This window comes from Merops nubicus, unplaced genomic scaffold (genome assembly GCF_000691845.1).
Source record: "Merops nubicus isolate BGI_N331 unplaced genomic scaffold, ASM69184v1 scaffold13609, whole genome shotgun sequence".
In the NCBI taxonomy this organism is placed as follows: domain Eukaryota; kingdom Metazoa; phylum Chordata; class Aves; order Coraciiformes; family Meropidae; genus Merops; species Merops nubicus.
Genome location: NW_008631776.1, coordinates 1 through 13,773, shown reverse-complemented (window position 1 = coordinate 13,773; position 13,773 = coordinate 1). Strand labels below are relative to the sequence as shown.

Below are 13,773 nucleotides of genomic sequence, written 5' to 3'. Positions count from 1 at the left end.
GCTATTAAAAATTAGTCCCGTTTAGGTGCTTTTTGGTAAATATAAAATAATTCTGGCGCATCAGAGCAGTGTTAGACACTAGTGGATGGCTACGTACATCCTTACGTAGTATACAAAATGTTGGTTCAAACTCATGTTACAGTGAAGCCAGTTTGAAAAAATCCAAACTTTTAAATAGTACAGATGAATGGCATTAGATGAATCATGAACTTAAAATAATGACTTCCAGATTGTATGCTGGTTCTGGTTTGGTTTTTATCGTGTTGTTACTGATAAAGAAGTAAATTGCATACAGAGACAATAAGTAGGGAAGGTTCACAAACATCAGGCTCCCAGACTTTTAGGACGAGGAAAAAACAAAAGGATACACGTTAAAGGCATGTATATTGTTTTGCTTCCCTTAAGATAATAGGATAGCAGTGTCTGCTATCCACATAGTCCTTTCTTTGTGACTTGTAGTGAGTGCTGGGGGCTATTGGAGGACAGGGCTATAATAGTGACTCTGGAAAAAATATGGAGATGGAGAGCATCTCCAAAACTAGTGTTTTGGGTCTTTTATCTTCCTGCTTTCCTTTCTGTTCCTGTTTAGCATGTAGGCAAATTTTGAAGGTGAGGTGATTGCAGACTACCTAGAACTGCAAACTTGAGTAGGAAGAGGGCAATATTACCAAGCTGGATGCCATTCAGAGATGGAAATTTAGCACGTTGAATAGAGACAGTATGGTTAGGAGGGAGTTTACTTGACTGTGGGCTAGAGGCAAGGAAGCACAATATTCCTCTGGTTTTTATGAGGTGAAATTAAGTTCTGGATTCACACACCTGTGTAGGAACATAGCATATCTTACACGTGGTATTTGAGCTCACCATATGATCCTTGTATCTATCAATAGATGCAGTGATTTATTGATTGCTCTCTAGGCTTCTGCTGAGCTCTCGAGGGACATGGAGCTCTTATATATGTAGTCGTGTGAATTCAGGTGCTTAATTTGTATGGAATCTCATCTAATACATCACTTATGACTAGCTGCATAGTCAATCTGTTTTTTCTCCACAGAAGGAGAGTTCTAGCAGTTTCTCTCTCTTTATAGAAGTCTGTGAGATTCATCAATGAAAAGCTCTAAAGTTCCCTGAAAAATAATAGAATATATTCAAGGAGAATTTAGGATGGATGTATGGAAAGCTCTTTTTCATGGTAAAAATATTCAGCTTTGTTACTTTCCTAGAGGATATAAGAAGAAACCTCTTAAAAGTTTAAAAAAGGCATTGAACAATGTCTTTATAAGGGAACATTCACAAGCAGAGCGGCTATATAATGAACTGGCATTCATTTTGTGGTACTAATGAAAATATAAAGAAGTTCTGTGTAGCTGAACTTAATGTTTTTAAAATTTTAGTTTTAGTGTCACCCCCTTTTTGGGGATGTGAAAGGGCAAAAGGCAGCTTTGGGGAACAGCTGGTGCTTTGAGTTTTTTCCAGTTGCTGAAATCCTTGAAAACCCAGCTTGTCTCTTATAATAGCTGTGCTCTGCTGTTGTTTGGAAAGATTGTACATTGTGTTTGTCATTTTTCATTTCTGTTACTGTACATCTGCTTTCTACTTGATTTAAAAAAAAACCAACCCTAACTTGCCAAGGCAACATCAAACTTCTTACATGCAGTTTAACAGCTATTGGCCAGAGGAAGATGGTCCCAGTTGACCTGGAGCAATACTCCCACAACTCTAGAAGATTGGAAAGAAAAGTAAAACGCTTCTGAAGCATTTTTTTGAAGCAAAAATGCTTCAATTATCTCTTTCTGTACCCTGCTCGCCTCTACAGCAGTAACTACTGGGATAAATGCCTTCTAATTTTAAAACAAAAAGCAGTTACGCAAGTTGTTATGAGGGGAAAAAAGAAAGGGTGAGAACACTGAGGGAGCATGCCTAGTGTGAATTTTTAATGGGCTGATCTAAGATAATTCAAGCTTCTGATGTTCTGTTCTTTCAGAATGTGTGTGGAAATCAAGTTATGTCAGTTGAGCAGTTGATGCCTGTAGGGTTTGGAGGGCAGTGTTTGTGCTCCACTCAGAGCTCAGTCCAACCAGATGTTGCATCTGATGCATGTCCAATGAGACACACGGATTAGCCAGATGTTAAGCGAAATCTCACCCTCTTTGTTTTCTTCTTTCCCCTTTCACTCCTGCTCTCATTCTTCTGGTCTGATGCTAATATCTCATGCAGTTCTAGTGCAGCCAGTTGTGTGTATATATACGTGCAGTATAGCATCTTCCTGGAGCCTTCCTCTCTTGTGGCAGATGCTGCTGGTGGTTTAAGGCCAGCTGTGGTGGGCGTAGGTAGCTCCGTGCAGGGAGTGGAGTTGGACCTACTTCCCCTGCCTGTAAGTCTGTGGCCGTATCAAGTACTTCATGGGGGTAAACTAGCAGAAAACAATCAACTGTGGTTGGTTCTAGTCTTCTGAACTGATACGGTTTTTGAAAACAATGACTTATTAGCCTTATATTTTCCATTAATTTTGAGATGGAAAGGAAGAGAAGTTATGTAACTTCTGTATTGTAAAACTGAGTGTGATTTACCAAATGCCAACATGTTCAATACAGTGACAGAACAGCACAATGAATATCTTACTAGTAATAAACTGTGGCTGAAGTGTGACTGGAAGCAGGTGGAAGATGAATGTGGAAGGCAGTGGAGCTGCCATTGCCAACTCTTTTGTTTGTTCATTTTGCACCTGGTAACACACTGCCCCCCAACCAGGTTGAACCTGATGAAACCCCTGTAATTCAGGGGCTAATTTAGTCTTTATTTCTTGTTTAACCTCCTGTTACATATATTTTGAAAAAGAATTTTAGCCTCACTTCTCACTAACTTTCTTGAAGAAATAATAAGCTCATCTAACGCTGAGCTGTGTGTGGTGAAGGAGAGGGTGGTAGTGCTTTAGTGGCAAGGACACACAGTCCCAAGAGCTTTTTACTTAGTAATGGGTTAGTAGCCAAATAGGTCTGTAAGAGTTTGATTCAGATAGGTGAAGGTTTTAAATTAGAAAAAACTTATAATTGCAATTGCAGGCCTATTTTCCCCTGCTCTGATCAGGAGCAATTAATGCATTGCTTAATCTGTTGCATATATTTACTAATCAGTGTTCAGTTTACCCTTGGAAATTCAACTTGACACTGAAATGAGTTGGATACATATTAATTTGAATCTTGCATTTAAAATTGGAAGTTTTTTTCCCCCACTGCCAGCACTTCTGTGTGTTTTAGTCTGCTCTTTAAAGAAATGGGGTGTTGTGGCTCAGTCTCTCTCTCCCCTGCTAGCTCAGGAATGCACTGGACCATTTCATAAGGAACTGATGACAAAATGAAAAACTCAAACTGCAGTTGTATGTTCTCTTCAAAATTAGTTTTTACAGGTTAGGAAGAACACGATGTGAAGAAGGCACTTAAATTAGTGCTCCTGGTGAGAGGCATTTTGGTTATAGTCAGTGTGGTAGGTGTTCCAGGAGGTACCAGGCAATTAGCAGGGCAGTGTGCAGCCAGCTTCCAGCTGGCCCCAGCACGCTGCACAGGGTGGTGGGCAAGAGTCAGGTCAGCTGCAAATGGTGAGAGAGAGGCTAGCTCTGAGCATGCTGGACAGAAAGCCTTGGGAAAACAGGCTTTATTCTGCTGGTCTTTTCACATAAGAATTTAAGTAAGGTGGGCTAAAGAAATGAAATTGAGAGTATGGACATGTGTAGCAAACATATTCCAAATAATTTTCATAAAAAACCCAAACTCCCACAAACCCCAAACCCAGTAGAATGGTAGCTTTGTTCACCAGACTGTTGTACTGATGAGTTGCACATAAAAATTACTTCCAAATAAAGACCATTTTGTGAGATGTCTAATCACTCATCAATATTACAGGAATTCTGTTGTAAGAATTCTTTATGCCTTTAGTTTGTACAGTGGTGTTAATTTTACAGAGAAAAGCAATAATTGTAGCTTGTGTTGGAGTAGTGCTAAGATTTGGAATTGGCTGCTTTAGCACCAATTTATGCTCCTGTTAACTCAATACTTACTGATTATGAATGTTTTACCTCACAGTGAAACAATTCCTCATAATGACTTCTATTTCATAGTTGCATGCACTAGCCTGTTTGCAGTGTGATGTTGCTAGATGATGCTTTTCAATAACTGTAAATCTCCACTATTTACCTATTTTTGATCAAGTTCAGAAAACTGACTGTTGGATATTAAGTAATATTTTAAAATGCATTTTAAAATGTCTGTAGAGGAATATGAAAACATAGAACAGAAACAAGAAGCTTTTTGGTCTAACATAAAAAAAAAAATTGTTCTTCTCTTACCTCTGATGTATTGTTTAAAATTTATCAAACTCAACTGGCCTCAAATTCTGATATATTCAAATAAACTGTCTCATATTAAGCAAGATATAAAATGTAATTCAAGACTAGTGCTTAGAAGTCATGAGCTTGTTTCTTCCTGGCCTGCTCTGAAATAATCTTATAGTTAAATAATTAGTTTTTTACTAATTACTTAAAAGTTGTTAATTTTTTATAAATGTTCTTGAGAAAAAAATGTTTTAAACCTTTGGGGGGGAAGTCATTGCAAAAATTACCATGTAACATTTGAGAAGCAAATTTACATTTACTAATGTGATTTTAATTAGAGAAATTGTCCTTGGTAACAATAACTTATTCCAGAAAATTTTGGTGCCATGTGGTCTTCAAACAGAAAATTATTCATGAGTATTGTATGGACATTAAATTATCAGTGTTTAAAAAAACTAAACAAATTGACTCATAATTGTGTTAAAGCCTTTTTAAAGAAAACTGGTTAAGAACTTTTTATTTTATCTGCTCACTTCCCCTTTGGGGGAATCGTGTCCCTCTTGGGCACCCTTGCTCTCAAAGCTGCTCTCTGCAGGATAGTGTTTTCTATGCCATTGTGCCCTTTTCTGACGTCTCTTCTTGTATTTCCCCTCCCCATCCTAGTTTCTTTTCTTTTTCCAAGAAAACCAGTTCTAACAACCTTTTCTCTGACAAATGTCTTCCCACATCAGGCATGTTCCCAAAAAATGTTCAGTATGTGTTATTACCCCATTCAGGTTGTCATTCAGCACCACCTGTGGAAAAACATCGTCTTCCTCACGTGGCAGCTTCTTCCTTACTCTCACTCAGCCTGTTTCTGTGAGGCCTTACCTATCAGATGAATTTATCATTTTGGCTAAGACCTGTCAGGGCGAGGGTGGGTCGGTGCCGTAGTCAGGGAGCCGTAGTGCGTGGCCAGTCCGTCAGTGGCCCGCTAGCCAAGGCAGGAAGCCGGTTGCTCCAGACAGCGAGCGTTCCTGCCGCTCCCGTGGGCACTGCCAGTTCTTCTATGAAAGGGAACGTGCACTGAAGTCCAATGATTCTGGTACTGGGGCAGAAGTCTGTGTATACAGTGAAACACCAAATCCAAGGCAAAAAGTGTCCGTTCTCTGCACGGCCTGTGTCCCTGTGGGTACCTGAGCACTCCTGTTGCGTTCCGGCTGGAGCACACGGCTGCAGCTCCTCGGTGGGAGCTGGCTGGTACCTTCTGGCTTTAAAAGAGGAAAGGTGAAATCTGTTTTGTAGAAAAAAATAAATGTGTGCTGTGCAAGTCATGGCTTTTAATTTAATTTTTTGTAACTAACCCATTTTTCTGTAAATTCCAGGTTGTGAGCCATGCCTTTGGTGAAGAGGAACATTGAACCGCGGCATCTCTGCCGAGGAGCTCTGCCAGAGGGAATTACGAGTGAGCTGGAATGTGTAACAAATAGTACCCTTGCTGCTATCATACGCCAGCTGAGCAGCTTAAGTAAGTGTCTGTACCTTCCTGCAAGTATTTGATTCCTGATGAGAAACTGAAGTTTCACTTAAAGAAGTGCTTTAAGATGGCTTGTCTGAAATGGCAAAAATACGGTACAGGACATGATCACTTCTGTAATATATAATGCTACTTCATTGCTTTTATGCTCTTGTATATTTAGAAGTTTACACAAGAAGAGCCTCTCTAAGGGTTACAAGTGTTAAAAATCTAAACCAAAACAAATAACCAAAAGAAACAAACAACCAAAGAAATATGGCATAGAAAACCAGGAATTTTGAGTCATCAGGTATAGTGTGACCAGCAGGTTGAGGAAGGTTTTCCTCCCTCTTTACTCTGTCCTAATGAAACCATATCTAGAGTACTGTGTCCAGTTCTGGGCTCCCCAGTTCAATGGAGACAAGGAACTGCTGGAGAGATCCCAATGGAGGGTTGCAAAGATGATTAGGGGATGGGAACATTTCTCTTTACAAGGAAAGGCTGAGAGACGTGGATCTGTTTAGCCTGGAGAAGAGAAGGCTGAGGAGGGGATCTTATCAATGTTTATAAATATCTGAGGGGCAAGTGTCAAGAGAATGGGGCTGATCTCTTTTCAGTGGTACCCAGTGATAGGACATGGGGCACAAACTGGAGCACAGAGGTTCCATCTGAACCCAAGGAAAAAGTTCTTTACTTTGAAAGTGATGGAGCACTGGAATAGGTTGCCCAGAGAGGCTATGGAGTCTCCTTCTCTGGAGACATTCAAAACCCACCTAGATGCATTGATGTGCAAACTGCTCTGGTGAACCTGCTTTAGCAGGGGGGTTGGACTGGATGATCTCCAGAGGTCCCTTCCAACTCCTAACACTCTGTGAATTTGTCTAAGGTGGGAGAAACTAGTGCAAGAAACACGACTAGCACTTGAGTTACTCCTGTCTTTCAGTTGTACAAGACAAACCTAGCAAATTCTTTTTACATGAAACAAGCTATTTGACTGAAATTTCAGTTCCTTTGTAATGCTGATTTCTTAAGCCTTTTGTTTATATCTGTGTGATCAGTTCATATGAAGGAAATTAAGCACACATATGAAAAGAATGAGATTCACTGAGCAAATGTGTAGGCCACTGTTGCATCAAGATAGTGTCATCTCCATACAGAGTAGCCTACAAAGTCCACCTGTTGTTTGACACCACAACCAGCAATTCCAGAAACATGCCTGGAGTGCTTGCAAGAAAAATAGTATTTCTTAATGAGAAAAGGGATTTCTTCAGAGAGTGTTTAACAATCAGCAGCTGTTGTTTTGTTGTTGTTGTTTGTGCTGAAAACTCTGGTCCTAGAAAACTATTGCTTCATCTGTTTCTTCACTTTGTAACTGGAAGTGGCTTAAGAATGTCAGAAAGTCTACGTGGAATTTAGACTATGAGTCCCACTAAGTCCAGTGTTCAGTTTGTGATGGCTTTTGTGTAGGGAAGGAGTAGAAGAAACACAACATGCTCCCCATTCCAGTAGTCAGTGATTTAGGGTTTTTCTGAGGTGGAGGTCCATCTGAATCATCTGATGTATTGAGCATTTCTAAACCTATCATCTGTGGAATTGCTTAGATGTGTTCAGATAGAGATTGAAAGTTTTTTTCTGGGCCAATGACCTGTGGCAGGTTATCCCAAAATAGAAGTTGAACTGTTTCTTCCTTCTGATACCTTCTGATTCTTGAGTTGTGAAAAATAATGAAAGGTGGCTTCATCTCCTGTATTTCCGTAAGTGTGATTTTTTTTTTTATTATGACATACTCCTAGGCATATCTTTTCCAGGTTGAAGTGTCCTGATCTGTTGGGATTCTTTTTGGATAGAAAATGTTGGTATTTCTGATCACTGTTATTTCTGCTTTGAATATGCAAGTTAGAGTATGTTGGGGTTGATTTAAGTTGGAGTGTTGAGGACTTCAAGTCCTGATCAAAACAGACTTTGTTTTACCTTTAGTTTCCCTAAGAATTTATAAATTTTGATTGCTGCTAAATGTTGAGTTGATATTTTCAGAGAATTTTCAGTGATCCTGTGATTTTTCTTGAACGGCAGCTGCCGATTTAGTGTCTCATGTTATTTGTAGTTCATCTATGTTCATTATTGCCATTGAGTTTCATTCACTGTTTTATCTGGCTGTTGCTTACTACTGACATCCTTAAGTTTCAGGAAATTTAGAAGAATGGCTAATATCCTAATTACATTCAAGCATACCTGGTAAGACTTCATTTTGGTATTGTACAATGGTTGCCCGAGTGTGGCTAATGGACTTTTGGCATACCTAACTAGCTCAGGATGTCTAGTTTTCATGTCTGCAGAGTTGGTCTTGGGGCTAATCTGCCTGTTACGTTCCATATTCAGATCTGCTTATGGTTGTTGCTGAGGAACTGGCTACTTACAAATCCATGTCGTGCAATTCTCCCTCAGCAGATTTCTTGGGTCACCAGAAGGCTCTGCTGGCAACCTTTAAGTACTTACTAGTGTCAAGTTAAAAACCTATGCAAACAGATGAGATGTCCTTTGTTTTACCAGATGAATACATGGTGTTTAATGAGTGAAGTGTACCACCAGGCTCACCCACAATCTCAAATCTGTCATGTTTGCAGAGGTTTTTTTCTGCAGACAGCGTCTGCTTTGGCTATGATTCGAGCCAACTGGGAGCAAGGAATGATCATAGAAAAATACTGTGCTGGAGCTAATGTAGCATGTCCTGCTGACAGCATCAGAGCTTGTTGGTGTTCCCACAGCTTGAAGCACAGAGAGCAAGTGCTGGGCTCTCTTGAGTCACGCTGGTGTTTAACATTGCCCTGTGAGTTCGGCGTGGATTTTAAAAACTGGCAGATCTGTGCTGCTGCGTACAAATCTGGCGTGCTTCTGCCTCTGCTCTTTTCAGGAGACATGCACAAGTTCCTATTCAAAGGAAATGTGCTCTCCATGGAGCTTTTTTCTATTATGTCTTCACATTTGTGTCTGTTTGCAGCCAGCTGGCTTGGAGCACGGGCAGAGCGAGACGCATTCTGTATGAAACTGCACTTTCACGTAAGGCAAAAGTTTGACTAGGGGTTTCACCTCCACTTAGGAGGAGAGAATCTACAGGGAGAGGACTGAGAGCATTTGCAGCTTGTACCTGTACGTTCCATGATGCTTTATCTAGGAAACAGTTGTGGAACAAAGGCTTTGAAGAAAGCTTCCACAAAATACTTCCTCACTTTTGGCAGGGGAATTTGGTCTGATGGCTGCAGGACTCCAGCCAGCAAAAAAAGCTGCTCTGCATCAGGATCTGTTGCAAAAGAAATGATAAATTATGTCTGGTCATCACTGAAAGACTAAATATTAAAAACTGTTTACGTACTACTTTACTGAGCTTTTCTTCATTAGATTTCAATCTGTACATTAACATGCTTAAAGTTTAATTAACTCTTCTCTCCTTTCTGAGAGTCTTTAAATATTTGGTACTTTCGTATCTTTGATTTACCCATTCTTTCAGATTCTACTTGTTAGGCTGAGATCTTATTTCTACATGAGGATTAACTGTCCGTACATGGGTACAGAGCTACTTTATTTTACCCGTATGCAAGCAAGACCAACCGTTTTTTACAATGTAAAACAGAGGAGGTGTGATCTGTGGGGACTTTGGAAGCTTTTTTTACCACCTACAGAACAGTATTCACCTACTTGTCTCGCAGTAGGTTTTTGGGTAGATGAGCCCTTGGTGCAGAGTTTCACTGGTTTGCAGACTCGAGCATGCTGCACCCAGCCTTGTGTGACTCTGCTCTTTTCCAGTGCTAAATCAGGTTGAGTTGGGAAGTCAGCTTTTTTGGCATCAGGTATCACACTGGAGGCAGGTTGAGTTGGGAAGTCAGCTTTTTTTGGCATCAGGTATCATACTGTGAGGAAGCAGATAAGAATCAAGACCTGGTTGGTAAGAGCCTACCAGTTTTGCTTATTTAAAAAGAAGAAAAAAAAAGGGAGTGATGGGCAGGACAGAAACAGGATCCTAACACTGATCAATCCAGTTACAAATGGATGGGTGGAATTAGTCTTCTGCTCCATGCTGTGATAAAATGGTCACATCCTGGGTGAATGCCAGTTTCCAAAACAGCAGCTAGTTCTTATCCAGGAACCTTAGGAGAGGATTAGTGAAGCACTGGCTCCCTTTGGGGCAGCCCTTGTGTTATCTTCCTTCCCAGTGTCCTGTAGAACTGACATCTGAATGCCAGGCGATGACATTGTTCTGCCTTTTCTCTTTGGTAATGCATGTTCACAATGTAAAAAATTGTAACCCTTTCAAAGCACTGTAAATGTCCTTGTGCTGTGGGACAAGGAATGCAAAGGGAAGCTCTACTTTTTATACTCAAATATGTGAAAAGAACCTAGGCAATGTAATAAATGCTGAGTTTCCACAGGCCTTGGACAAGTCAGCATCATTGTTGAATTCCTCTCCTGTTACAGCACTGAGCATTTTGTCTGCTGGCAGTAGAGACCTTTGGGGCAACGTGCTCATGTGTTAATGCACACCTTTTTATGCAGTATGTGAAAATAAATTGTAATTAATTCAGGTGATGTCTAATCTCAGCTAGAGATGTTATAAACTGATGCAAAACGAGATGATGTTTCATGTAATTACTGTAGAACCTGGTTAGAGGTATTATTTCAATTATTTTTGGAAAAACAATCTCTAGAAATGTGTCTCAATGCTTGGAAATTTATCTTGTGAGCAATCAAATATACAGCTCTATGAAGATGAACTGTGGAAGTGGAGAGAGGCACTTCTGTTAATTGATGTTAAAACCAATTGAGAGTGGGGCTTTGGCATGGCAGCATCATGACAGTTTCTCCTCAACTACTTCTGTGGTTGGATGGAGCCTTGGAAGGAAAGACTCTGTAATTCCTTTGGTGTTTTTATAAATCTTAATTTAGGTTGCCTGTATGTTGGGAAGCTCTGCATGTTTTTAAATGACTGGTTTACAGTATCAAAATCAGCTCTTAATTTGAAAGATACATGCTTGTAACTTCAGATAGGATTTTTCTTCTTCCTTCTTCTGTATTGTTAAAAATCTAATTAAATAGATGTTAACATAGCTAACACTTTGGAAGTACTACTTAATTTCTAAAACTTACTGCATCATGTTAATCAGGATAACGAGTTCCAACATTGCTTTACCATGTCACTGTTTTTATTGACAGGAGATTGATAACCTGGCTTTTGCTTGTTTAGAGCCACAGGTGCTTAAAAAAATAACAAGTAAAAGTCAATATTAAAGGAAGTATTTTTTCACAAATCAACATCATGGCTTATTTTGCCTCCTGAAAGGTGGGGAACTGACAAGCACCTGTCTGCTTGGCTTCTCTAGGGGTGATGTGTTTAATCCTAAAATGTGACAATCTTCCCTCGGCAGGCTGATTTCAATATATTAACATAAACTAACAGCCATTACCATCTATTGATGTTTTTAGCTCTGAATACTGATGGCTGAAGAATGTGGTATCTGCTTTATTTAGCTGAAGAGTTGAAAAACATCCTTGTTCCATAGCTTGGAATAATCTCTTCACTTGCATCAACTAAATGTAATGGGGATTATAATTCAATCTCAGGGAGCTGCCGGGGTGCACTTGGAGAACACTTGTAGTGTGAAGGTGGTTGAACATTGGTAGGGGTTGCTCAGAGAAGTTGTGGAGCCTCCATCCTTGGAAGGATTCAAAGCCCAGCTGGACCACAGTCCTGGGCAACCTGCTCTGTCTGGCCATGCTTTGAGCAAGGAGTTGGACTAGATGATTTTCAACCTCAGCTATTCTGTGATTGTGTCACTTCTTCTTGGAGCAGGGGGAGATTAAGAGCAGGTAAGCAGCAGACCTTGCCTCTCCATTTTTCACATACATATGAAGCAGAACTTGGATACACCAAAATATCTAAAATTTTGGGTTATTTATTGAGCAGTCTTAAATTTAGTGAAGAAATACATTACTAGTAAAGTCCTCCACTCAAAGCAAGGCAATCAAATTATTTTTTTATTTGTAATTCACAGTGCTTTCAGATATTGTTTTAGTGGTGGTGTTCTCTTCCAAGGAAATGATCCAAGAAAGGGACAGATCCTGTTGTCTTCCTGAGTGTGCCCATTTTTTACTTTGAATTTAGGTCTCCAGATGTTCACAGGATGGGATCTTGGCTGAAATTTTCAGTATGTCTGTATTTTCCTTTGTAAAATATTAAGGTTGGTTATAGGACCCAACTTAAAATGTCAACAATTGCTGTTCTCTTGGAAGTCACTGGTTTTTAGATTGTTCATACGTATTCCATATTGTTCCAGTTATTAGAGAAAGTTTCACTTCCACCTCCCCTCTATTTGTGCTCTTCAGTCTTGTCTTGATACAGGTCATAACAAGATGAGTTCAATTCAGAAATGGGGTTTTAAAATTTATATTTCTTTAAAAAGCATGGTTAAATGCAGGAGGCAGGATTTTGCCTTTTGCATGGAGAACTGATGGGAGTGTGGATGTCTGGAGAGGGGTGTTGGCTGCAGAAATTGTGGAGGGGGAAATTAAGTGAAGCAGCAGTATCTGGGTGGGAGGGACTGAGCCACAAGTAGTTGTGATACTGTCAGTTGAGGGAGCAGGAACAATGAGTTTGGGTGGAATCTGAAATTTATTGGGGAAATTCTAGGACACTGTTGAATTGGAGATTTTGACCTGAAGTGGTTGAGGGGTTTGGACTGGGGCAGAGAGAGAGTCAAACTGTGGGTGATGATGCCTAGTGCTTTGGGAGATGAGCTGTCTAGGAGAAGAATGGGCATGTACAAGGGTCTGTGGACCAAGGTGGTATTTGGTTTATCATATGTCCACTGTAGCACCTCCCATGTGGGGTCTGAGGCTGAGATCTGAACTGGACTATTTGCTCTCATAGTGATAGAGAAAATACAACAGCTGAAAGGGAGGCTGAAGAGGTTGTAGGCTCCTTTTTTGTGCTATATTGAGTCCAGACTAGCTGTGGGTAAATGTGGTCAGTGCCATCTCAGTCTCTCAAATGACTCCAGTGACAGCCACATGTATACAGTGAGGATTTGTTGGAGGTGGTGGGCTGCCTTACATGGGGATCCTGGGTTTTATCTGTTTCACTTTGCCTTCAGTTTGATGTTAGTTTGTGCTCATGCTTATAGTTCTATCTTAATGACTATGGATGGCAAGATTTTAGATTTCAAAATTTACTTCAGAAGCTTTATGTTTAGCAGTAACTTTGAGCCTTTATTTTCATCACAGAGGCACGTTTCAATGGTCAGTTGTGTGTCAGTTGGCAGTAGTTCAGTTATATAAGAACTGAGATTTCAGAGTCTCCCTGTTTGAGTAGAAGACTAAGCACAAGGAGAGCAGACTTCAGACAGCATTTATGGTATATTTTGAGATTTTTGTACAAATCTTGCTGAATGACAAACTATGCTGTTATCCTACGGCTACTGTGTTTTGTTGTAATTTTATGATGTTGAAGCCACTTGTCCTGTGTTTTGTAACCCTTTAAGCAAAGGGATTTCCCTGTCTGTTTTCTTACACAGGCAAACATGCTGAAGACATATTTGGTGAATTGTTTAATGAGGCCAACAGCTTCTACATCAGAGCAAATTCCCTTCAAGACAGAATTGATCGCCTTGCTGTCAAAGTTACCCAGCTGGATTCAACAGTGGAAGAGGGTAGGTAATTGCATGAAAGCTTTGAGCCAGAAGTGATGTTGACAAGACCACAGTATTTAATTGCACAACAATCTCTATCCTTCTGAAGTAATCCTGAACTGATATTTCATCTTTTCTCAGTAAGGCAAACTGGAAAAATCATGTTAGCAAAGGGAGAAAAAAAATATTCTTGAGTATAACTGTCTTCATTTTTGACTTAGTGTTACTTCAAGAAGCCCCTGTAGTAATGCACCCAAAGAGTGGATGTCAATGGC

The 13,773-nt window shown here is 40.0% G+C and overlaps 1 protein-coding gene across 1 annotated transcript; it reads left to right on the top strand.

Moving 5' to 3' along the window:
• Positions 1-5,698: 5,698 nt before the first annotated feature.
• On the top strand, positions 5,699-13,519 carry LOC103780054 (wiskott-Aldrich syndrome protein family member 3-like; the record flags this gene model as incomplete). The annotated part of the gene is made up of 2 exons (XM_008947703.1): positions 5,699-5,834; positions 13,385-13,519. Coding segments are annotated over exons 1-2 (268 nt in total), but the record flags the coding sequence as incomplete, so codon positions are not given.
• Between the last annotated feature and the right edge of the window lie 254 nt (positions 13,520-13,773).